The sequence below is a fragment of the Periplaneta americana genome, chromosome 17 (assembly GCF_040183065.1).
Source record: "Periplaneta americana isolate PAMFEO1 chromosome 17, P.americana_PAMFEO1_priV1, whole genome shotgun sequence".
Taxonomy (NCBI): Eukaryota; Metazoa; Arthropoda; class Insecta; order Blattodea; family Blattidae; genus Periplaneta; species Periplaneta americana.
In genome coordinates, this window is record NC_091133.1 from 50,524,757 (window position 1) to 50,552,706 (window position 27,950).

The 27,950-nt window shown below is 35.3% G+C and overlaps 1 protein-coding gene across 1 annotated transcript; it reads right to left on the reverse strand.

Annotated features, from left to right (window-relative positions):
* LOC138693095 (zinc finger protein OZF-like) lies at positions 1-27,656 on the reverse strand. The gene is made up of 4 exons (XM_069816716.1): positions 27,445-27,656; positions 21,126-21,278; positions 19,235-19,404; positions 1-18,140 (listed from the first exon to the last, which is right to left on the reverse strand). The coding sequence occupies exons 1-4, from the start codon at positions 27,583-27,585 to the stop codon at positions 17,357-17,359; spliced, it is 1,248 nt and encodes a 415-aa protein (XP_069672817.1). The 5' UTR covers positions 27,586-27,656; the 3' UTR covers positions 1-17,356.
* Between the last annotated feature and the right edge of the window lie 294 nt (positions 27,657-27,950).

The following is a 27,950-nucleotide window of genomic DNA, read 5'->3' on the forward strand; positions in this document are numbered from 1 at the left end:
TGTTACTTCTATCAATAATCACAGGTCGGCCTGGGTAGAGTATTCAGTATAGTACTCACCTTCTGTGCTCGAGGTTGCGGGTTCAATCCTGGCTCAAGTCGATGACATTTAAGTGTGCTTAAAGTATCCCTGGCAGTTGCGAGCATCGTTAAATAAAGCATAATTAAAAAAAAAAAAAAATAGAAAAGTCCAATCTAAATCCCCTTCCCCCGAAATATGGATGGGAAAATTGAGGAGTGAAACAGAAAATCATGGACAGAAAACTACAATGAGTTTAAGCACAATTAGTTACTATGAAATACATTAGCAATAAAAAATTACATTAATTACAAAACTCTCATATGAATACATACATGACTTCTGACATTTATGATTTTAAACTTACAGATACTGCAACTCACCAATTTAACTACTCTTCTTACATACTTTCTACAACAAAACAGTGTTAATGTATGTCTAGGAGAGGGTAGCACCAACAATAATTAATCATCATCATTTTCATGAACGACTGCGGATTAGGTCGACCAACACAGCAGTTAAAAAAAGTAAAAATCTTTATGTATAAATAAATAGACGAAAACAGGAAAAAGTACAATTTCTATTTAATATGTGACCCATTGTGTGAAAAGGGATCTAAAGTCGTAAAAGGAAATTTTACAGGAGAACAAAATAACGAATTTGCTGTGTAAAAAACTGCATTTCTATGTTTTGACATCTTGCACTATCTGTAGGCTTTTTTTACATACTAAATTAGGACGCTGGTTTTACACAGAGTTTCTTAAATACCTCAATCTTTCTTATAGTTGCTAAGAAAACAAATGAAAACTTTAATTGCATTTTTTCTCGAAAAGTACAGTAGTGGCAAAAAAAAAAAAAAAAAACCGGACTGACCCATGTAGCTGATTTCAGAGTCACAGATTCAAATTTTGCTAGTCACAAAACACATCCATATTGTATAATTAATTGTAACAATGAAATGTATTGCATTTGTTCGATTCTTACCGTCTTTTGTTTCCTTCAGTGCCTCAAACTTAAGACGAAAAAACTTCGAGAGTTTTATTTTCATGTGGCATCAATATTACATTTCTATCTCTATTCGGCAAAAATAACTGCGTATTTTTACATTAAATAGCAGGACATACCTCTGGCTTCACTATCCATATTGAAATTACCACAGTTTGATACAATGCACAGCACAGGATTCTTTTGTATCAGCTACAAGGGTCGGTCCGGTTTTTTTTGTTACTACTCTACATAATGTAATATCAACATTCAATAAGTAATATATTAAAAACTATAGCACCTAGAACCATGAATTTTTTTTAAATGATCAGTATTTCATCCTCTTTTTGAAATCACAAAAAAACAAAAAAATGAAAAATCCGACTTTAGGTTCCATTTCCTGCAACTGGTCACATATACAGATAATAAAGTCCTTAAATTCGCTAGGAAGTCAATTACAGGGTCAGTTAATTGTCTGTTATTATAATGTATTTTATATTTTAATAGGTTTGCATTGCATATGCATCTTCCCGCATCCAAAGCTTATGGCACTTCAATTTTTCTTCTCCATTCCAGCCTGTCTGCCCAATCCATTTCTTCCAATCTTCTATCTATCTCTCTCTCTCTCTCCCCCCTCCCCCTCCCACCACAATGATCTAGTAACTTAATGTAACCATGTGATCTTATGACAATTTCTCTTTCTTTTCCATAGTGGAAACCATTCTAAAATTTTCCTGGGTAATCTCTGCTCTGGTATTCGTCTCATATGCCTATACAATTCTAATTGTATTTACAAAATCTAATAAAGAATTTTGAACATCCATTTCCTGTCTAATTATCTTGTTTCTGATTCTATCCAATTTGGGATGTCTCACCCCGACTGTCTCAAATAATCCATTTTTAGTGACAGAATTTTAATCTGGTATTATGACAAAAAATATTTTAAAGGTGCAAAAATTTGGGATGCAGATGACAAGATAAACTGACTTTAGAGTCATACACCACTGTTCATAGAAATTGCCACAAAAAAAAAAAAATCAGAATTTTCGTTTGCAGACACCTGATGGTTATTATAGTAAACAAATATAGGAGCAACTCTGTTGCATGTTTTGGGCAAAATCTACCTACAGCCTGCTACATGGGTTGTATACATAAGACAGTGCATATATCATTACCATTATAAAGTTACAAAGTTTATGTCCTGAGTTTGGTGGAGGTGTTTCAGAACGAAAATACCAAACACAGAAAACGTGAATCTTAGAATCAAGTTAGCGAACTTAACAGTGGTCAAATTGTGGGGCCACGAGGATGTGGAACATCTTTCCGTGATATTGACGGCAGTGCTGGTTGAAATATCACACTAGTAATAAGCGCATTTGGCATCAATGGAAAGAAGTCGACAAGAGGTCTCTAGTACAAAATGTCGAACCAATTAACGTGAAGATACAGTAAATACCTTTTCAGATTGGTTTTGGTAAACATGAAAACAACTGTGCAGACATCGGCCCAACAATGGTGGACTGTAACACACTGCTTAATGTCTGCAAGCTTGGTTTGATGCCAATATTTACAAAGCAAGATCGTAGTTCAAAGGCCTCTGATGAGACTTCTCTTGACTATAAGAACACAGACGACGCAGGTTGTAGTGGAATAAAAAAAAATATTGATGGTAAGAAGAAAGAATCCTAATTCAACCTTCTGCATCACCATTTTCGTTTGATGGCATTCTGATGATCAAATACTGAACTTATGCATTCCTGAACGTACACAGGTCCCACATACATTGTTTAGTGTTAGGTGTCATTGTCTTTCGTTCAAGATATCACCTGATATCCAATAATGGTACCATATCTTGATTAGTGAGAAGCTAGAAGTTGTGATCCTACCTTCCTGAGGACCTCGCTGTGTGTTTTAGCAGGATAACACTCGATCTCATGTGGCAGTGAATATTAAAAGGTTCTTGAATGAAAATCATGTTCCACTTTTGTCTTGGCCTGTATGTTCACTAATTCAACATATCTGAGATGATGTTACTAGTAGACTTTGTAGATAGCCCATTTAAGGGGTTAGGTACAGTTTATACCAGTAAATTTTTTGGAATTATTCAACATTTTTTCCCTCCATTACTGTATCTTGTACAATAATGAAAATTGGTATGTGTAAAACACTGTCCTTCTGCTATACGAAAAAAAAAAATATATACATTCCCTGATAAATAATATTTTTTTTTTATTTTGTGTTAGGAGAAAATACTGATATTTGACCATTTTTTAAAATAAATTTATTTTTATCAGACAATCTATCAAAGGTAGAGAGGTGATCTTGCATCATATTGCAGATATGACATGCATAAATACACACAAAACATTTCATCACAGAATGTTGGATAGTTTTTTAGTTATGTGGGAAACGCTTCATCACTGCACGGTGAACTGAATTTTGGAAAAAAAGAAAAAAAATGTAAATCATTTTTTTAATTGTAAAAACATTTTTTTCGTAAAGCAGAAGGACAGTATTTTATACATACTAATTTTCATTATTGTGCAAGATACAGTAATGGAGGGAAAAAATGTTGAATATTTCCAAAATTTTACTGCTGTAAGCTGTACCTAACCCCTTAATGCCAAATCGCACAAATCCTGTAACCACTACCCATGCTGGCAACACAAGATACTGAAAGCAAGTCATTTCTACAACTAGATCATTTATTTCTTGTATTACATACAAATTACACAAATTTGCCTTTCTTGATGTTGCAATTTCAATGAACAGTAGTGTAAAAAGTTTAAATTAATGATGTCTGATATATTGTACTACGAGAAATTATAGGATAAATACTGTATTCATTTGGCAAAGTTAAGGCAGACAATGGAAACTCTTGTAGTATCTATCTTAAATAAACGTGAACTCTCGTTCTTATACAAATGCCATCACATTTAACTGTGGCTTAGAAAGCAGAAAATGTGTACAGGTTAATTTCACTTAATATGAAACTTTGTGCTGTCCATGAATGGCAGGCCTATTTGTTCTCACTCATTATGGATGTTTCCATCCTTCAGTTTCTCCAGAAGCATAGGTTGCAAATCCTAGTTAAGGACAATTATTATGTTCATTTTATAAACTATGGATGAAATCGGCAGAGAACCAGAAACACTTTACATTTCAACACATTTATCTAAGTCATTCGACAAATAAAATAACTACACTAATTACGTCAAAAGAGAATATTGGTTGTTGGTTATTGTCTTTTAGTTATATTGTAAATAAGTAATATTTTACCTCTGATTCTGGCTGATATGTATATCTATTATCAGGCAGTACATCTCACTTCACGATATGTGTCAGAGGAAAAACAATTGTTTATATGCATCTGAAGTCTGATTAGTGGAATATGTAGCTAATCGGTGATGCATGCATTGGAGGAGGAAAGGAACTGACCACCCTACCTCATTATCTCCTGGCTTAGTTGCCTCATGAGTGATGCCTTATTGATGTTACTTATGAGGTTCAAATCTATCTTCGGACAGTTGACTAAACAACAACAGCAACAAGTAATATTTCAATTTGGAATTAACAAGTTACCACAGTTATTTTGTAGTAACTATAAGTGAAATAAATACAAGATTCCATGGAATATGCATTATTATTGCCTATGGAAATTTTTTATGTGAGAGTATTGCAGCTTATTTCCTGGTGAAATCGAGAAACATATTTTACATGATACCAAATAAGCTTCATCAGGATCGGTGTCTAAGCCGCCTAATGACATTCAAATCACCAAAAGCCCAAAAGATAAGCTCATCTTATAAAGAAGATTGCAAAAGAAATGACATTGTTGTGAATTATCAGGTAGGCCTATGCAGTTGTATTTTTCTTCAACAATACATTGTGGTTTTAACTTTTTACATTATAGTTTGGTTTTATATATTATTGATAGCTATATTGTGAAATAAAATTACTAGGTGTTTGTAATTTGATACACTTTAAAATTGCGTAATATTTTCAATAGAATCCGCGACAATAACTACTGCAATTTTTTCCTACTCGATCTCGGTTTATTTATCATTGTATTACTATTACAAAATAATGATACATTATATAAGAGAGTTTCATAAGTGATTAACCAAATTAACAATTAATTCCTCCCACTCTATGGATGTTTCTGCAATACACTTAAGCAATTTTTTTCATATTATTATAGATACAAACTAGAGACAAGATGCAACCTGTTTGCGCAACATTTTTTAAGAAATTTTTTGAAGTAAGATCTGACTTATTAACATCACCAAGAGTATGAAGAGGTGGTGTGCTGCAGCACACAGTTAATTTTCTGTGCCTTGCATAATTTTATCTATTTTTTCTTTCATTCCTTTTACACGCTTCAATATACGAAGAATCAGAAACTGCTATTGTCTAGCTTGTGCGTTGTCTGTAAGTCCCAGTCGATAATGTATGCTGACTTCCTTATCGCAATGAACAGCAGTAAAATGCAGCGAATCTTGCACATGCGCAGAGAGCTTAAATTCTCTTGATGTATGACGTAATCTACGGTTTCCCATTATAAGCAGTGTGAGCTGCATCTGCGAGCAGCGAGTTGAAATGACTCATTCGCATTGGCGTTTTATTTAACCTACAACCAATCAGGAGTGAATGACTATTTGTAGATGAGGTATACAATTCACAAATAATGTAGATGTCGCGACATCTCTGAGCAGCAGCAGTGTACTATTTGTGAGTTTGTGTCTATTTTACAAGTCCTGATCACAGAATGTAGAGACGACTATTTTATTCTGATGATAATTATATTAAACTTTTCTGTAAAACAGAAAGGTATTGTTTACAACATTTAATATTAATTTATTTATATGTATTATATTTAATAAAATTTAATTAAAAGATGCTATACTCCTGTTCAATTCCTTCAACCTCTGATAGATGGCCGGAATGCACCAGAATGCTATTTGCATTTAAAATTTTAGGTGCTACGTCTGTTTGTCAGCTTGTGTTGTTTCCTCTTTCTGAAGCTTTATCAGTTTGTGTTGTTTCTTGTTTGTGAAGCTGTTACAAAAACTAGGCAGTGTTAAAGTGTTGTTGTATTGAGTTCATATTTGTGTTAAGTGTGTAAAGGAGGTATATTGTATGTACAAAAATAAATATGAATTCAGTGGACAATTTGTTAAAAAACAGATTTTCTTCTATGCAATTAGAAGAGAAAATGAAAATAAAAAAATTAGGCAGGCCAACGCCTGATTTAAATATTAGTCAGAAGGTAAGTGGATGGAACAATAGCATTTACAGTAAACGATTTCACAACATAATATACGACATATATAGCTGAATTTGTGGCTGTGAAATCAGAAATGCTATTTTCTGCTTCCCTTGTCTTCTGTTCGGAAATAACGATGCATATGGTTGGTTTAAGACAGGAATTAAAGATCTTGGACAGCTTAAAGGCCAGAGCAGAAAACATAACTATAATAGAACACACATACATAATGTGTTGAACCTCTCTGCTCTGGGAAGTGTGAATATTGCAATGCAATTAAGCCGCGCTTACCACGACGCCATAAAAGCACACAATCAAAAAGTTGAAAAGAACAGACATATACTTTCAAAATTATAGATTGCATTAAGTTCTGTGGCGCCTTTGAGCTCGTGTTAAGAGGACACGATGAGACGGAAATGTCCGAGAATCAGAGTTTTCTTGGGACTAGTTGATTTTGTGAGTAGTTTAGAGAATGCAGTGAAAGAACACATGGAATCAAATCAGGTTTTCAAGGGGACCTCGAAAACGATCCAAAACGAATTGTTAGATTTGATATTAAAAGTATGTCGCGAAAAGATTATTGAAGAAATGAGAGATGCTGAGTTTATAGCTGTAATGGTAGACGAAACGACTGATATTTCAGAATAATTACAGTTGGTGTTAGTTTTTCGGTACGAAAAAAACAGTGTTCCATATGAAAGATTTTGGGGATTTTTCAATCCGGAGGGACAGAATGCCGAAGCTATTTCTGCCTGCATCTTAAAAGTGATGGATGAGGTTTTTAGAGACGAGCCTAAAAAAAATTATTGCTCAAACATATGACGAGGCCTCTGTAATGAGTGGTGGATGTAGTGGAGTTCAAGCAAGGATAAAACATTTCTATCCTAATGCCCACTATATTCATTGCTATGCCCATCAACTCAATTTAGTGATGGAAAGAGCTGCTTCACAAAATAAAGCAGCCAGAGTGTTTTTCTGCAGCTTATCAGGTTTTCCAACCTTCTTTGCAAGATCTGCACAAAGATTATCCACATTAGAAGCAGTGGCGGCATGTAGGATTCCTAGTGGTTCTGCAACTAGATGGAATTTTAAATCTAGAACGGTGAATGCAGTGTATGAACACAAGCACAGCTAGTCGAATGCTTTTTGGATTTGGAGGAGTCATCATCTGCCAAGACTGTTCAAGAAGCTTGTGGGCTCCGCCTCTATTTGGAGGATGAAGAATTCTTAGTCTGGCTGTCATTTTTCCACAAAATAATGCCCCATGTAGATGTTATATAGTCAATTACAAGCAAGGTCGACTGACGCTGTGAAAATAAAAAATGCTACAGCACATTTTATTCAGGCAATTAGTGGAATAAGGGAATCCACAAAAGATTCTGACAGTGAAGTGACGTCAGGTAATAAGCGACGGAAGCGGACATGTCGAAGTGCTGATACCAAGGAGGTATGTGTCCGAATCATACAAGAGGCTCGTGATTGTTTCCACTCCTTGGATCATTTAGAAGCAGCAAAGCTCCTAAATTCTCTCAACTTTAATGAATTTTCAAGATAGTTTCCAGAAAAAGAACTCGAAGCTGCTGTTCAAAATTATAATATATTGGAAAAGAACAGGTTAAAGACAGAACTCAGCGTTCTTTATGAAAGATCTGATTACAGGCGAATTGATGGAGCTGTTCCACTACTGAAGCTCATCATGAAAAATAATTTACAGGAAACATTCAGCGAAATAACAAAATTCCTCAAAATTATGATCATGACGCCTATGACAACTTCGGAACTGGAAAGATGTTTTTCGTCTCTGAAGAGGATTAAAACATTTTTATGGAATATGATGTCTCAGGACCGCCTTACTTCTGTCAATAGAAAAGAAACTGGTTGCCGACATGGAGTGGTTCAACTCTAAAGTAATTGACAGCTTCTGCAGCAATAAAGAGCGCCGCATGGACTTCACACTACGTCACTAGGTGAGTAGGTCAACCAAATTTTAACAACTTTTTTTTTAAAGTGAATTTCCTATATTGTAGCACACTCCCATTTTCAGCCATGAGCCGCCGCTGTCTCTATGTACACCTGCGTCTGCAAGTATGCAAAGAGCAATGAGATTTAACAGGGAATAGTAGAATTATTTTTCTCCAAATACGAGAAGCTGTGGAATAAATATAATTTCCACCCCTGTAATATTTTCAATTGTGATGAAACAGGAGTTTATCCTGTTCATGAAGATGTCCTGAAAGTAATGTCAATTAAAGGAAAAAAGCAAATGAACAAAATAACTTCAGGAGAGAGAGGAAGAAATGTGACAGTGCTACTCTCAATTAATGCAATGGGTGACCTGTTTCTTCCACCACTCTTTGTCTTTCCAAGGAAGGGGATGGACAATGAGCTGAGAAAGGATGCCCCTGAAGGTAACATTTAATAATAAACTGAAAAGCACACAAATGTGCATTGTTTCAACCTTAGTTAGTTTGCATTTGCGTAGTCGCGTATTGACCTTAGTCTTTTTGTGCATAGTTCTAGGTGTAGCATTCACAGACTTTACCACACAATTCACACACGCATGTTTGGGTTGGGTCGTGATATGTCTTGTTGGTACATATTAGCCCAAGCAGTAATGGCAATGCACGACATAAAAAATATACTGCTACTCAGCCTAGAAACGGCCCTAAACATATTCAAGGCCAAAATCATGCCTATACTATGCTACGGAATTGAGGTTATATGGAGTCATCTCACAGAAAATAACCTAAATGCATTAGAAAAGGTAAAATCAACATATCTAAAAAGAGCAATTGGACTATCAAAAACAATTAGATCATGATTGGTATATCTCCTAGCTAGAGAACCTTTCCTAATAGAAGACATCAAACTTCGGTATTTGTTACAACACACCAAGGCTTTTGGAAACCAAATGAAGATCATGGAGAGAAAAAGAGAAGACATATGGCCTGAGTTCTACGGCACTGGAGCCATGACAGACCGAACGTGGACGACCCCAAATTTCGAACTGCGGTATGTCGTGACTAGACTGGCAATCCATGGCTTCCATCACCTAATATGAAGGTAACATTTGTACTGCAGAGGAAAGTGGTTGGATTAGAGCAGCCTGTTTTTTTAAATTGCTGCAAGTATTTGTTGAAAATGGATGAGCAAGATTGGAAACTTCTGGTTCCAGATAGGCATTGTTTCCATAAGGATTTTCGAGTGATACTTTTTGTTTGTATAGTAGAGGCAGAAGAAATAGGAGAGTTTTTGGTCTTGTGTGGAAACTGCTCACTCCACACTTTCTCTAGCGGTTTATGACTTGAACAAAGAGACCATCCTGTTGCTGCATTCGAATGCTAATTGTTGACAAGTGCTCATCTGTAATACTGCTGTGTTATAGCTTGTTCGTAAATATATATACTAATAAAGAGTATTTTTAAATATTAATCATCCAATTAATCGCTATGATGTCTCAGTCGAGCCCTGATATCAGAAGTCATACTAAAGGCGTTATTTATTAAGCTTACTGTTTCTTGAAAGAACTTAAAGATTGTGAGGACATTAAAAGTGTCTTATCATCAACACAGGCAACCACTGCCAAGGCATGTGGTGTTTCTCTACGATCGGTTCAGAAAATTTGTGCAGTAGCCTACTTATTGTGTTATTTGTTTTATTAAGCTAAGCCTTTTCTTAAATGTGCTTCTAATACATAAGTATTTGTTTATTACGAAACTCGTTCATGTTATAATGTGTACATTTTCTACACACAGTAAAAATATATTAATTTTTTGCACTTTAATTTTTAATTTTCTCATGATTCACAAAGTTGATAACTGTATAAACATTATTTAGTATTTACTATTTCAATACAATATTCTGAGAACACATAAAAATAAAATAATTGTGTAATGCAAAATATCTGATTACATTATAATAATTATTACATTTGTGAAATGGCTAACTTGCGAAATATTATAAATCATAATATCATCTAAAGTCTGATTAGTGTAATATGTTAGTATTCAACGATTTATGCAATGGAGGGAGAAGAGAACTGGCCCCCATAACTTATTATCTCCTGGCTTAGTTACCTCATGAGTGATGCCTTATTGTTGTCACTTATGAGTTTCAGACCTATATTCGGACAGTTGACTAAACAAAACAATATTAAGTAAATCAGGTATTTGTAATTACTAGAAATCACGTTATTATTCTATTTGTTTGTTTAAGTTTTCCTATAGTGCAAAGCATGTGAATGGAGGAGTACAGGTTATTTGGGACAGGGCCATATACCAAGCAGGTTCTGAGAGGTATAGGAGTAGGGGTAGTGAATGAGGGGTTTGCCAGATCTGCCTATTTCTTCTGCCCCTAATATAGTAACAACATGATCAGTTTACCACCTCACACCACCTATAAGTTTCAACCACTAAATAGTGCTGTAATGAGGCCCTTCAGAAGGTGCTGTGGTGATTGGATGAGGAAAATCATCCCCTGGAAATCACTGTTAAAGATATCACTGGTTTGGTGAACAAAGCATTAAAACGGAATTAGCCCAGTCTGCTTTCTGTTGCACAAGACTGCATCCGTTCAATCGCAATTTTTTCAGAGACTCAGACGTCCTAGCTTCAGCATTTAGGGCTCAATCTAAAGACGAATCTATGACTGGAATTACAGAAATTTCAGTACCGACAACCAATAATCCAGGGGCGTCCAAGTCATCAGCTCCTCTGTTGTGTTCAAGAAATCCAAAGGAAAATAAGACTTCAACAGAAATTGGACAAGGTTTGTCAGATAAGTCTCATCTCACTAATCCTTCATCTCACTTCGTCTTTCAGGCTCCAAAAGATTATAGAAACTATTTCCCCTGTTTCTGAACAAGTGAAAGTGAAGAAATGAAGTGCTGATATCTGCACTGTACAAGAAACAGCTTAAAGAAAAACTTTTTCAGACAAGAGAAAAAAGGAAAGAGGAGAGAAAAGAACACAGGAAAGAGAAGAGAAAAATGTAAAGGATGACCACAGTGCAAAAGTGAACAGTAGCAAAGAGAAGAACAAATTAAAGTTCGATGGTGCCAGTGAGAAAAACAGAAACTGTGAAAATTTAGTAATCACTGATCAGTGTTAAAAATGAAACTGAGTGTATTATTTGTCTTGAGACAACAGATGAACAGTGGGTACAGTGTGCTTCATGTGAAAGATGGGCCCATGTAGAATGCACTGGTTCTGATAACAATGTCTATTTCATATGTGACCACTGTGAACGGCAAAAATGAAAATTTTTGTTTTACAATTTAGAAACCAAATTTTTCAAGTGGCCATAGAATAACTTTTAATAATTAAACAATTAACAGTATTCATTTTAAATAATACTATTTCTAAATGTGTATTTAATTGTAATGTAGGTAGCTTATATTTCAGATGTTATTGTACCATGGACTTTTGATTATTTTTAATGTTTATTGTTATGTTCGATACTCTGTTCCAAATCTATAAAATTCAACATTTTTAAATTCAGTAAATGAGTGTATTTACGATTAAATTAATTTAAATTTCTCAATTAAACTTTGAACTATGTATTTATGTTTAGGTATCCTAAGAGCATATTATCTTTGCAATCTGCCCTTTGGTTTTTCAATTTTGCACTTCGAAAACACTGCCAATTAAGTGTTTCAGTTTGAGGAAGAAATATTATGGTAAGTCTATCGATAGTAGATATACTTTAATATCCACCACACTTTTGTAGAGTTTGAATGCAATTTGTTATTACTAAATCTGTCAAGTGACTTACCAGGTATTACAGAAATTGTTCCTAGTCCATTACTATTGATTTGCAACCTGTAGCTTGCTTCTTCACAATACCTTGTTAAAAAATAATAAACAGTTGTAGAACCAATTGCACATTTACACTAGGTTTCACCAAGCTTCTTTAAAACAGCATAAATGACATGTGAAAAAACAGATTGTTTAATTTTAATGAGATCTTTAAAAGTTGATTGTTTCACCAAGCCTCGTTTCTTTAAAATTAACATGCATTTACTAATGTGGAAATTTCGCACTTGTATCTTGCATGTTTTATTTCTCATATGACTATGGCTTCGAAATCGCGAATTTTATTGGTTACATATGATCACGGATGACTTTGTTTTGTTTCACATGAGGAGGAAACAATAACAGGCAAATGGAAGAAGCAGTAATTTTAAGAACATCTAAAAGTTCTTAGTTCTTGATATTCTTCCTAACCTGAATACAATAGGCCTATGTTGTCCTACCATAATTAAAAACAAAGACAGACGGAATAACATAAAAAAAGAGATTTGGGTAACATATGAAAAAGAATTTTATTACGTTAAATAGTTTTCCAAATGTAAATAGGAGAAATGTAGAGCAGTTAAACTGTAACTCCAAAGGAAATCTAAGCAGAATTTTGCGGATGATAAGGCAGACAGCTTCAGAATCGATGCCACAATTATATACGAAACATTCTCAGCAATTGTTCTTAGGTCTAACTTTAGGAAGGAAAATCGCCTCCTCCATAAATTGCATAATACTTTTCCATTGTATTTCATGCAGATTTATGTACCCTGTAACAATTTTGCCATGCTTGTGTGGCAAAATTCAGGAGAGGTGTCAATAAATTGAATTTTAAGGGGTATCCATTGTATCCTACAAGTAAACCTCTTTGCACCCTTCCCATTTAAAAAGGATCCTCCTCTTACAGCTTTGGAATATTGTGCTATCATGTACTGACTCTAGCCATCTATTTACAATTTCTCTATGCAGAGCTTTGCATATGAAATTGTTTGAATACTGAATGAAAAATAGGATATTCTACAGAAGAATCTTTTTTCCATATTAATAACATTGAAAATCGCACCCGAACGGGCATTTTTAAAACTATAGCTTATTTAGTTCAGTGGTATAGTCTTTCAGAGATCTCACTCTCTTTACACACACTTTGAAGTGATAATAATACAGTAAAACCTCGATAAGACGTGCCCGCTTATTACGCTATCCCATGTAATACGCTTTTTTTGTCTGGTCTCTGCACATTTCATGTATAACGCCTTTATAAAATACCCCGATTGTTGCGCTCAAGTCCCGCATAATAAGCTGTTTTTGTGGAATATTTTCGATGTAATTTTCGGCAATGTACTGTAACAGCAATGAAACATGTTGGTCATTGAACTCATTGGTGCCATTAACCTGAAAAGTATTGGTATTCGACCCTTTACCTGCGCATTTAAACCTTCATACTTCATACCTTAGTATATCCCACCCTCTTGTTACACTCTCTTATTCGACTTCTTATCTGCGTGGTTAAAGCCTACATACAGTTACAATACCTCACCCTCTTGCTAACCTCTCTTATTCGACTTCTTATCTGCGTGGTTAAAGCCTACATACAGTTACAATACCTCACCCTCTTGCTAACCCTCTCTTATTCGACTTCTTATCTGCGTGGTTAAAGCCTACATACAGTTACAATACCTCACCCTCTTGCTAACCCTCTCTTATTCGACTCCTTATGTGCGTGGTTAAAGCCTACATACAGTTACAATACCTCACCCTCTTGCTAACCCTCTCTTATTCGACTTCTTATCTGCGTGGTTAAAGCCTACATACAGTTACAATACCTCACCCTCTTGCTAACCCTCTCTTATTCAACTTCTTATCTGCGTGGTTAAAGCCTACATACAGTTACAATACCTCACCCTCTTGCTAACCCTCTCTTATTCGACTCTTTATCTGCGTGCTTAAAGCCTACATACAGTTACATTACTTCACCCTCTTGCTAACCCTCTCTCTCAAACAACATTCCTCACCGGCCGTAATAAAATTCTGGAAATTTTTTCTGGACAGTTTGTTGTCCTTTAGTGTATTGAAGTATCCGTGAATGTGATTACAATGAGTGTTAAACGAAAAGCGCTTTCTGTGTCAGAAAAATTGGAAATCTTACGAAAGTACGATGAGAACAGTAATCTTACTCAGAAACAACTCTCTGATTCATTAGGAATCCCATCATCGACATTAAGAACAATACTAAAAAAACGCGACTCAATCACTACAGCTGCAATGTCGGGAGGATGTAATGGCAGAAACTGAAGTGTGGTAAAAATGAGGACTTGGAGAACATGCACACGGCAAACAACTATAAATGTTTTTTTTTTTCGAAAGAATTAAGTACAGTACACAATGTGAATGTATTTGACGTAGAGTACAGTAATTATATAATGGAGTAATACTGTATTACCTTTCCTGAATCATGTATTTCAACAAAGAAAAATGCTAATAGATACTGTATATAAGTCAAAATTAGTATACCCGGCTAATACGCGGTCCCAGTTAACACGCGTTTTACACCCAGTCCCTTGAACAGCGTCTTATCGGGGATTTACTGTACTGGTACTAAGGAGAATAATGACAACAACAATATAACTCAACAGTACGACATCCAACGCAGAACAAGAAACATACCAATAAAACAGCGCCACAGAAACCCTGGCTAAAGATGCAAAAAAAACGAAACTGACCAAGGGAAAGAAACGGTTCGCATAGAAGTGGAAAGAGGAATGGCCTGTGAATATGAAAATCAAAACACAGCTGCTGATGATGAGAAGAATGCCGAAGATGCAGAGAACACTAATGTATGGGAGGAGAGGAGAGATGAAATCGCAGTGAACCCAAACATGCAAAAGGATTATGAGTGGGGGGAAGTACCCTATAAAAGAAGATGGAGAAGAGAAGACATAATCCGCAGGAATAAACAGGACACAGAGCTACAGGCAGTGGAGAGCTTGGTCTGGCTATATGTAGCAAGATTAAAGATCTACCCCTTAATTACAAGGATATTGTATTCACTGAGTATTTCTGGCCAACTGGAGTCATATGCCGGCCCTTTCGTGCCCTCTGGAAATACAGGGGAACCTGTAATCAACAGGGATACTACAGCTACTAAAAGAATTAACACATTGAATTGGAATGTGGAAGGACTGAAAAATGTGCTCAACAGAACATCACAGGATCTTTTCAAAGAAGTAGATCTATGTATACTTACGGAAACATTCGTCACGAGAGAAGGAGAAGGAGAAGGAAACGTCTGAGATTTCTACAATATACATTCGCTCGCAAAGCAAGGAGAAAGAGGAAGGCCCAGCAGAGGAATAGCATGTTCCATAAAGTGACATATGGGGCCATTTAAAGTCCTGAAAAAGGAAGAAAATACGCTTGTCGTAAAGACTAAAGAGATAACAATCATAGTAGCCTACTTTAATTCAAAGTATAAAGCAGTCGACGACATAGACAGATAGACGGGCTGTCAGAGGCACTAAACATGTTATCTCAGACGAGAGCATCCTACTCACAGGCAACTTTAACTGTCCCATAAACAAAACTAGCAGGAAGACAGAACAAGTACTCGGTTTCCTAAAGGAAGAAGGCCTGAAACTTAGCAATAGTAAACACCTAAAAACATATATATGCTGTAACTGGGCAAGCGTAGTTGATCTAGTGTTTATGAGAGGCCCACAAATTATAGACCAGAGACAGCTGTAGCAAACAGAAGCAGCAATAATTAGAAAGCATATTCCAATCCTAACAGAAATAGAGCTTAAATCCTCGATAGAAATCAGAAACGAGGAGAAACAACAAAGTACCAAAGGTAGGAAATTAGAGGGTGCGGGGAGTTCCTTACAAGCATCCAGAAGACAATAGAAAATGGACATCTCTCAGAAGCGATGGAAAAGATTCAACAACTATTGGATAGTGCGACAATACCAATACCCAAACGGAGGACAACAAAACAATGGTTTGATACCGAATGCTATCGAAGGAGGCAGGAAACGCTCAACTTCCTCTATAGAACCAAAGAGAGAGCGAGTGAACAGGACTTACAAGTCTACAAAGAGAAGAGGAAGGAATACAAAGCCCTTATAGAGAAAAAAAGGGCCATCTATCTCGAAAAGAAGGCCCAAGAAGAAATAGATGAAGCAGAAAAGGACCTGTACAGCATCCTGCGCCCCAGATAACCTCGATTCCCAGCAGACATCCCAATAAATATATGGAAAGAACACGCACGCAACACACTAGCCCCACGAGACACAAGACCTGAGCGGACAACAGGAGAAGATTGGAGCCCCTGTGATCTCTTCACGTTTTGGCCATATTTTTTATTTTTATTTTATTGGGTTATTTTATGACGCTGTATCAACATCTCAGGTTATTTAGCGTCTGAATGAAATGAAGGTGATAATGCCAGTGAAATGAGTCCGGGGTCCAGCACCGAAGATTACACAGCATTTGCTCGTATTGGGTTGAGAGAAAACCCCGGAAAAAACCTCAACCAGGTAACTTGCCCCAACCGGGATTCGAACCCGGGCCACCTGGTTTCGCGGCCAGATGTGCTGACCGTTACTCCACAGCTGTGGAATTGGAACTGCCAGGAGATACGACTGGAACATGTACACAATCTATCGTTGTCAATGATGACAGGAAATTCAGCTATAGGCCTATTATAAAAATAATTACTGTATTGTGGTCGTAATGTTGAAAGTAGTATGTCTGATACTTTATTCACATATCTAGACAATAAAGCTTTTGATACCCTGTTCGTATCATCAATTACTCTGTTGAAGAGGCGTTAACTGGGTGATTCCTATCTATCGTATTCTAATCTATATTCAGTTTCTTCTAGAATCATTCTTACTACTTAATTTGTAGCTTTCATGGAATCCTTTATCACTTGAATCTTCAAAATGATTATTCCGAGTGTTATTACCACATATAAGTTCGTTGTTATGTTGAAGTTCTAAATAAAAAATTTCAGCATCAAATATGTCCACCATGTTGTTAACGTCTTAATGCATCGTTACTGTTTTAATGCGACAAATAGGTCCTAATAAATTAATGATGAGTTTAAAGATGCGTTAGCAACAACGGTGCTTGGTGAAACACAAAAACTGACTAATGGTCATTAAATTATTTAATGAGACATTATAATGATAATGAAAGTTGGTGAAACCAGCCATTAGAGTTCCATATAATGGCGACCTCTTCTTATGTTTAAAATCACAAATGCGAAGGAATCTACAAAGGGAATGAAACTTTGCTACACAGCACTATGTATCTTCATGTGACGCTTCAGGTGACTTCGTTCAGAGAAGCTCTTGTTACAAAGTTCGCATTGGTGGGGCTTCTCCCCCGTATGTATGTTCATATGTATTTTAAGTGTCTTACGGTATGCAAAGCTTTTGCCACACAAGACACACGGAAAAGGCCTTTCCCCTGAATGCACTTTGAGGTGTTCCTTGAGGGTTGAGCGCTGTGTGAAGCGTTTGGAACACTGTGTGCACTGGAATGGACGTTCATGAGAGTGAATATTCAGATGATCTTTTAAGTTACCTCTTAGTGCAAAGCACTTACCACACACTCGACACGCATGTGGTTTTTCCCCTGAATGCAACATTTCGTGTATTTTCAAATTGCCTTTTTGAGCAAAACTCTTACCACATTCCTGACATAAGAAACGTTTGTTGCCTGAATGCACATTTTCATGTTCTCGAAGAGCACTACGAACTGAGAAGCGCTTGGCACAGAGAGGACAGGCAAATGGACGCTCACCAGAGTGAGTGCGTTTGTGTCGAGCCAGGTTTGAAGATGAAGGAAAACTTTTACCACAACTGTCACAAATGTATGGTCGCTCCCCTGAATGGATGCGTTTATGAATCTGCAGGTCACCTGCTTGGGTAAACACTTTCTGGCATATATCACACTGATGAACTCGATTCCCTGATCTTTTCTTCTTGGCTGTATTTCTTTTTGCCGGCAGAGTAACTTCTCCTGGACCAGAGCCACTTCCTTCCTCTGCTGAAGAATTCTCTTGAAATTGCAATCTGCCAATAAGGAGTCAATTTAAAAACAATATGCTTATGCATTACAACACCTTTCTGAAGATGTTAAAGTAATGAATGATATTATAACTTACTGGATTCACGATATCATAAGAATAAATCAATGTGTACCTTCATTTCTTCAACATCATCAAGAAATATGAAAATGACATGAGGAAAAGAAAGGAGATAAGAGAAGAGTGGAAAGACAGGAGAGGAGAGATGAGAAAAGAGAAAAGGAGAGTACAAGAGAGAGGAGAAGGAGTAAGTAGAGACGAGAAAAATAGAAAAGTTAAAGGAACAAAATAGAACAAAATCTTAATTATTTATATTTTGATACTGTAACCTTCTTGCAACATTATTTGGTTTTTCACACTTTTTTGTGGGGTTTTTTATGACGCTGTATCAAAACCTCAGGTTATTTAGCATCTGAATGGAATGAAGGTGATAATCCCGGTGAAATGAGTCTGGGGTCCAGCACAGATAGTTACCCAGCATTTACTCATATTGGGTTGAGAGAAAACTCAGGAAAAACCTTAACCAGGCAACTTGCTCTGACAGGGATTTGAACCTGGCCACCTGGCTTCGCAGTCAGATGCGCTGTTACTCCACAGGTGTGGACCACACTGTTAATATATTGCCTAGATATATTCAGTTGCTTCAGCCGAAAACAAGCCATAATCGTACTGGCTGTAGCAAGTTGGTCTGTATCTTGTTCATTTGCAACACTTCTAGTTTAACTCAGCAATACAAGTAGAATCTCAAAATGTAGAATGTTTTTACTCCTAAGTTCAGACGATATGAATATTTATGTTACTCACGCAAATATACTGCATACAATATAACGTCCACACCTGTGGAGTAATGGCTAATGCGTCAAGCTGCGAAACCAGGTAGCCCAGGTTCGAATCCCGGTTGGGGCAAGTTACCTGGTTGAGGTTTTTTCCGGGGTTTTTCCTCACCGACATTATCACCTTTACTTCATCCAGATGCTAAATAACCTAAGATGTTGATATAGTGTCGTAAAATAACCTATTACAACTGCAATATGACGCAGCAAATCAGTCAACAAAACAAGAGAGAAGCTATGTACTCACGAGTCATTCTCATCATTATGCTTCTGTTCCGAGTCGACTCTATTAACACTTAGATGACAATGCTCATCTTTTACTTCTAGTTTGATTTCCACTTTAGAGTCTTCGATATAATTTTCGTCATTATCGTTAGCATTATCATCAGTGTTGTCATCAGCTTCTTCACATTCTTCCTACAACGACATATGCACATAGAAATCGCAGTCAAAATGATGCACTTTATGTTAACAACTGAAACTGAAGCTTTTAAGAATTATAAATTTTATTATCCAGCCCTGGATTTTAATAATGCTTATCTTATTTGAATAAGTACACTAATACATGGAAATATGTTTATTCCAAACCAATACAAATGGACATAACTAACGAATATAACACAACTGAAGCTCACTGTTACAGTTCTTAATGAAATGCTATAAATCAGTGGTTCCCAAACTGGGAGTCTGTAAACAGCTAAGGAGATTATTTACAAACTAAAACAAAAAACACCTTATTAACATATGCTTAATGTGTGTTCAGAAACATGAATATTTAACATAAAAATAAAAAAGTTCCTTTACTTATACACTAAAGTAAAAAATAATTTAATTAATGCGACAAATGTACCTGTTTTTTTTTTTTTTTCAGAAAATATGAATATCTCTCATCAAGTTCCATGAGATTTCTCGTATTTGTTTTGATGGCAATCACAGATGAGAAGCTTATTTTGTAGAAATATGAGATTATAAATGTTAGACCTAACAAAAATTTAAGAGCTTCTTTTAAAAGATCGAGATATTCTTGCATTCTTTTGAACTAAAACTAGTCTACACTTTGCTAAAAAGCCTAGTTACAATATTCTGTTTGTAGGTATGTACATATTTAAACTAATTTTCCTTTAACTGTCTAAAAATGGATTTAGTAATGAACTGTGACTATCATATTGTTTTGAGTGTCTTACGGAAAATATTCAAAAAGCTGTTTTTAGAATTATGTCAATTTAATTGCAAGTTCAAAAAAACAAATTCAGTATTTGGTGTATCATACATAGCTAAATTTCCACGATTTAATACAATGGAATGCATCACATTCCTTTTTGTCAAGCGATGCCTATCAGAAATCAAGTTTCTTTATAAATCCTTTTATTTTATGTATGTTATTTTATTCCCAATTGTTATGTTAACATCTTGGCCTTCCACACTACCATTCAAAGTGCTTAAGGGTTGGAAAATATCAGCAAAGTAGGCACTAGAAATGATGTTCATGTAATATTTCGTGTCACTGTTGCACTATATTCTTCTATTTTGGTAGTTTTTTGGTTGGTATCCATTAATTTTGAGTAAAATCATCGTTGTTTTTTATTTTACAGGAATTTGTATTTTTCGAATGGTGTTAAGTATCCTATCAGTTCAGGGGTCGCATACAGAAGTCTTGTCCAAAAGTGGATCGAGTCTTCAAAAAGTTTGGGAACCACTGCTATAAATTAATACTACAGGACACTAAAGTATGGGACTATTGAAAATGTCATCACAGTCTAAGACAGGTGAACTTTTTTTAACTGTAATGATGTAAATGGGCTTGTCTCAGTTATATAGCTCTATTACTATACAACAGGAACATACTAGTGGCTTATACTATGAATATGAAAAGAAACACACCAGCTTGAAAGCTGTGAATTATTCAGAACATAAATACGATAGTAAATATATGGGGACCTGAAAGTTATTGGACTTCTAAACGGAATGCATGAAGTTTTGATGTTCATGTAAGTGGAATGATCAGGATAGGAATCATTACAATGCTAGAGACTAGATTTCAAAATCGGATTCAGGGCACACGAATTAACCAAGTTTGACCTAATTTTATTTTGGGGCAAAACAAAATGTTAAAATTTGTTCATCAGTGTTATTCCTACCTCTACAGAATCTGCTTCTACATTTGCTTTTACGACAAACTGTCGCAGTGCTGCATCAGAATTCTCACATTTTTGTTTGAAGGCATACCACCTATCCAGCTGCCGAATACACTGACGACACACTCTTGAAGGAAGACCATCACCTGCCATTACCTGAACACAGGAGTAATTTATCACTTGACTTGAGAAAAGAGCAATTTCATATTTTGGTATCTGAACATCACATAATAATTTGAATCCATGTTTCCTATTACAAATGATTAAAATACCAATATTATACAGAGAGTTCATGAATGAAGGTATAGTCTATTGTCTAGTTCTTTTCTTCAGACTTGTGATTTTAGATCTTTTACATCCAGCATTCCAATATAACTCCCATTTGTAGCTAAACTGTATTAAGAGTTCATTCTAAAGTTTCCTACAATGATTTGTTTTCAATTGCATGAGGCAGACTAATGATTATGGTCATCTTTATAGACATATTCTTGCAATTTTAAATTGTGGGAGAAACTGAAATATACATTGCGTGTGAATAATCTTGACTCACAATATGAATTCTTCTTCTCTTTTAACACTTCATGGATGAGGCAAAGAATTCTTCTTTCTCGGTTTTCATATATTTCTGATTCCTGATGGTCTATACTGTTATGCTAATGATTCGTTATTTTTGTTAGCCTAAATAAAAAAACTTTGCTGTGTTATACTAACTTAGGCACTCTTTGTTTCCACTGTTCTGTTTACATATCATTTATTAGATCACTTTTTGTGTAGGCCTACATTTTTAATCCCGGTGTAAAAATCGTCATTTCTTATTTATTTATTTAATCTGGCTAGAATTGGACACCTTGTTACAGAAGCTATATCTGCATTGCTTTAAATTATCAGAGTCACCACTAAGTAAAAAATGTTTAACAGAAGAAGAAACAATAGAAGACATCATACTTCAATGATAATAACACCAACAATAAATTCTGGAAAATTGCATGTTTGATTTACAATGGACATTGTGTAATCAGCTTACAACTGGACACACATATTAAGAAGTAAGTATTTAATCTGGTAGAGTTAAGGTCATCAGGCCTTCTCCACTACACCACCAAAATACAAATACAATCTAACATTATAAAGCACTTCTTAAGAAAATGCATTTCTGAATTTTGTATTCTATGCAGACTTTCTTTATAGTAAGTGCCAATGTTATACCACCATACACAAGCACAGGTACAGCCATTATTTTATAAAAAGTCATCTAGCTGAACTAAAAGACAATATTCATGGTGAAATTTCCATCATGACGAAACTTCACTGTATTGCTGGAAAAATTGTTCCACAATGCAAGGTATGAACCAAAGGACGAGAATGTTACCACAAGATACTACCGTAAGTTATAGTATGTTAGAGTATGATTTTTATCTTCGGGAATCTAGCAAACTGTTTACCAAGCAAAGCATATTATTGCACAGAATCAAGATTACTTTGCAGTCAGAAGAGCCACTTTGGTAACTCGGTTGGTAGAACACTGGCTTATGACGACCACAGACCTAGGTTCAAATCCTGGCAATGGCAGAGTTGTATTTGTGATTAACAAACCCAAGACTATGAGAATTTTCCTAGAGATTACTTTTTTTTCCATCTTCATTCCACCAACATCTCCACAATTCCCCTTTCATTATTAGGCCTATCTCCTTTTCGAAAAACAATGCACCTGCTTGTTTTTGTTCGGAGTTGTATTGACTGCAAGGTTGCCAGATTCCAGTAATCCATGACAGGTAATGATATTGCATAGACTACCTTAATGTGACTACACATTTGAATTAATTCAATTCAATTAATTATATGGGGCCTGCCTAAACTTCTAATTTTGTTGCATTTTTGGGAGACTGAAATTTCCTTTTAATTATTAATAAAGCCTGGAAAAATAATGTCATATTACAGCCTGATATATACAGAAAAATACATGATATAGTGTTTAAATCTTATCAATAATAAATAAACTTCCAAAGAGTGTAAAGAATAAAGATATATAGTATTATCGTTATTTCAGTACAACCTGACAGGAGGTGCAAGGTGGCATTGAGTTGACGACAATATTGAACATAGGCTGGGCAGGGTCTTGAAAAAATTAATAAGATATGATATGCCTTAGAAAATTTGAAAACTTTGAAATCTATGAAGTAGTTTCGTATATCTTAACAAAAGGTTCTAACAAACATGCTGACATATGCAATCAACAGGAAGATGAACACTGGCTTTGTTATTGACCCAAAAGTACATCAAAAAAAAAAAGTGACGCACAGAGCAGAGAAGAAGATCGTGAAAAAAAGAGGCACTGTGAACTTTGCTTCAAATCTTAGCATGCAGGCTTTCACGGCCGGTGTCTAGTTGAAACAGAGCTTCCGGGCTAAGATGCCGTGGTCTACTGGTGCTGACGTTACCAGACATCTTCAGTGGTTAGGTATCCTCGGTCGAAGTCTTCTGCTCGGGATACCTGTAGCAACTGATGTCTGCCGTAGAAGTAGACGAAACGTCTGGTAACGTCAGCACCAGTAGACCACGGCATCTTAGCCCGGAAGCTCTGTTTGCTTCAAATATTTGGAAGAAAAATACAGCATACCTGAAAATCACTGGGAGGTGATTGGATTATTGTTTGGAGCACGTGAAACTATTTCAAAACTTTGTGGAAATTTTTTCCATAGATTTCATATGAATACATCAATTCTCCAGGATCTACCTATACAAATTTTAAATTCCTCTTTGTTAATTATTGTAAATCACCATTTATACAGTTTTATGAATGAATAAAGGGATGGCTGCTAAACAGCAAAGGAAAAAAGAAAAACTTAACTATATAGAAATAAGTTATTGTTTTTTGTACATAAACAAATTAATTACGTGGATGTAACCAAACTGTACCTCTTGTTATAAGGCAGCTATCCCTTTCTGGATTTTCTCTCTAAAAATAATTTCATAGAAAAAAAACTTATATTTTTACAATTTTTTTATATTCCAGGACAAATATAATTCAATCCATGACACAGGACACACGACTGAAGTCCAGAACAATCCTAGGAAATCCAGGACGTCTGGCAACTATGACTGGCTGTCTGCCAAGGCAGATGTTTCTCGTGATTTGTTCAAAGGTTAGGTGGTTGTAGATTCTAGATGTCTCAAAGATCTACAGATGAACAGCCTACATCTCCAGGGTGAGGAACTAACAACTCACATAAATCTCTGAGATCTGGCAGACCACTGACCTGAGGTACAGTATTTGGACTTGTTGGCTGAGAAATGCATGGTGTAGCTGATGGGTGAGTCAGCTTAGCCAAGCAACACAATCGTCACGCAACTCATTTCATAACAAGAAGCCTACTTGAACTGCACTGGTGAAAAACAATCCCATCCTGCTCATTAATTGCCAATTTCGATGCCAGTGGAGTCAGGAAGTAGACTACATAAAGAATCTAATACACTGTGCATGTAATATGATACAGTATTTACATCTCACTTGACGATATGTGTTAGAGGAAAAATACTGTCAGTATTACGAAGCATGTAAGGGCAGCTTAACTTTGAAGAATGGTTTGTAACTGGAAAATGTTCTTTTTGTAACACGAGATGTTAGCAATATCCACGTAACTTATCGTAGTCTACACGAAAAACAGTAAGTAATATATGCGGCAAATTTATGTACCCAAGTACAGTACAACATACGCCTATTAAAATTATCATAATTTTTCTTTAGTGGTCACTAAGTCTACCATAAGACAACATGCTAGGCTTATTTATCAGTCTTAAAAGCTCGTATACAAATCTATGCTATAATTATAACAAACTTGAGTATGAAACTATCACAAGATAATAGTAATTTACTAGGTATTGTAATTGCAAGCAATTACTAAGAGTGACAGCAATTATAAAAACAAATCACATTTAAAGAACTAAGACTAGGGCCTATTTGAGTTTATGCTCTGTTGTTCTGTAAGGTTGTCACCCATCCCAATTTTAATGAAACATTATGGCCTTATGTCTCAGTTTCATAAATCAGAATTAAAATAAAACAATTTCTGAAAAATTTTCGGTTAACTATTATGTGACAGCTGAGCGAGATACACGAGACCAAAATGGGATGGAGAAGTTCGCGAGAATCGTTTTCAACCACTTTCTTCATTGTTAAATATTTAAAGTAGGGTAATTAAAACTGTTGACAGATGAGAGAAACAGACTGCAAATTCAGATTATGGAGAGTGGATTTCTTGATAGACTAAAAATACAATAGAACATGTAGGCTATGCAATTCTATTGGTTTGATCTCAATAAGAGGCAGAAAAAAAACCCACAATAACAGCACTGCTGGTGTATCATAACTGCAACAGCTAGCCTACTACTAATCCATTCATTCGCAATGTTCTGCCCAAGGGCAGGTCTTTCACAGCAAACCCAGCATTCTCCAGTCTTTCCTATTTTCTGCCTTCCTCTTCGTCTCTTCATATGACCCATATATCTTAATGTCGTTTATCATCTGATATCTTCTTCTGCCCTGAACTCTTCTCCCGTTCACCATTCCTTCCAGTGCATCCTTAAGAAGGCTGTTTCTTTTCAATCAGTGATCCAGCCAATTCCTTTTCTTCTTTCAGATCAGTTTCAGCATCATTCTTCCTTCATCCACTCTTTCCAAAACAGCTTCGTTTCTTATTCTGTCTGTCCATTTCACATGCTCCATCCTTCTCCATATCCACATTTCAAATGCTTCTAGTCGCTTCTCTTCACTTCGTCGTAATGTCCATGTTTCTGCCCCATACAATGCTACACTCCACACAAAGCACTTCACTAGTACCTTCCTTACTTCTTTCTCCAGAGGTCCGCAGAAGATGCTCCATTTTCTATTTTCTATAAATTGATTGGAATCAAATTATTTAATAAGCTCCCTATAAACATTCAACTTCTTCCTGTTGAAAGTTATAAAACAAAATTGTACAGTTGGTTAATTAAAAACCCACTTTACTCAATAAATGAGTTCTTTGAAATTGACATACATTTTTAAATAATGCAGTTTTAAATGTTATGGTTGTTTCTTAATTTTTTTTAATAATGAGATTTTAAATGAAACCTAGTGGTAAATCAATTTACATTTAAATTTTAATGTATTAATGAACAGAGCAAATTGCACTACCTTATGTTGCATTTTTAAAGTTATTAGTCTCTGTTTGTAGTATTCTTAATTAGTTATTAAACATATGACAATTAGTACTTGATACTGTCTTTTATCTAGTAAATATAGTACTTTTAACTTTATATTATGTAATTTGATGAATACCTACATTGTTTTTATAATTAAATTTTTATTTTGTATATCTATGAAATGTATTGCAGTAAGATTGTAACATTTGACAATGTCTATAGTGAAGTTTTTCATTCATGACAATAAAGATTATTATTATTATTATTATTATTATTATTATTATTATTAAAAGTTTCCTTTGCCATTGCTAATCTCCTTTTGATTTCTTGGCAGCAGTTCATGTTACTACTTATAGTACATCCCAAGTATTTGAAGCTGTCCTAATACTAAAAACAACAATAAATTACTAAAGTAATGAAAGTGAAATAAGTTGGTTTAGTTTTAAATAACTGAAGCAATTTATGCTTCCGAAATTTTAATTTAATTTAAAAAACAATTATCTTGGTCATCAAATGTCTGTCTTTACATTTCTATGGCAAAGGTATACGCCAGCTAAACATACAACTAGTAAAACAAAATTCGTCTTAAAACTGCAACTAAAATAACTACAGTATGACAGTTAACTTCATTAGTAGCCTATATGGTAGCATTTAATTATTACAGTCCTAGGCCTAAGTTTTCATTTCTAACTTATGGTTCCTCTATCCAGTCGTACAGGTCATCTAACAGTTCCTCACAAAATTTTTTAATGAAATGACCCAAATGACAAAACAAACTTAACTGAATGGCTACTGGTGCCGATAGACCTACCTATCTAACTTATGTACTCCTGCATGACATAGGCCTATTATGAACTTGACAAATCACTTGACAAAACAGTAGGCCTAATACATTTTGAAATCGGGAAGTGAGAATTTCACTCCAAGGGCAAATTCTATTCAAGATGCGTTCTAAAGGTGAATTCATGTAAATTTATAATCGTTATTTCCCGCTTCTCGAGCAAATTCACATGTTAAGTCAAAAACAAATTACAAAACATACCATCCTCAGCATTAAAGCATTAATACTGCAAATATCATACGAAATTTTTCGACAGATCCATCTCGACTTCGTGTATACACTCTCCAGATACAAACTAACCTTAATAGAAACACACATCATTATTCTACTAGGCAATGGAATCGGCTGTTTCTTTGCTTCTGGTGACTCAAAAATGTGTATCATCACTCCCTTTTGCGACATACACAATCGGCATATTTTATTTGAGTTTAGACTACTCATGTTTCTAAAACATCTATTAAAACTCGATAAAATTACTCTATTAAAACACTTAATTTAATATTTCGACCACCATGCTTATTATCATTCAGGTTAGCCACTCACATCCTTGCGCAACAAAAATTCTCTTTGTATAGAGAATTTATGTTTTGTGTATGACAAGTTTAGGCGCCACTATTAATTTTATTTTTAACATCATTCCAAAATTCATTGCAAGTCAGAGGACACATTGTATCCCCAGTCATAAAGGAATAAAAGAAAATGAATTAGTGGATGTTTTAACCAAAGAAGCACTGAAACTCACTTCTATCATACTGACAAAATTATCTAGACCAGAAGACCTCATTATCTTCAAATATAAACTCGAT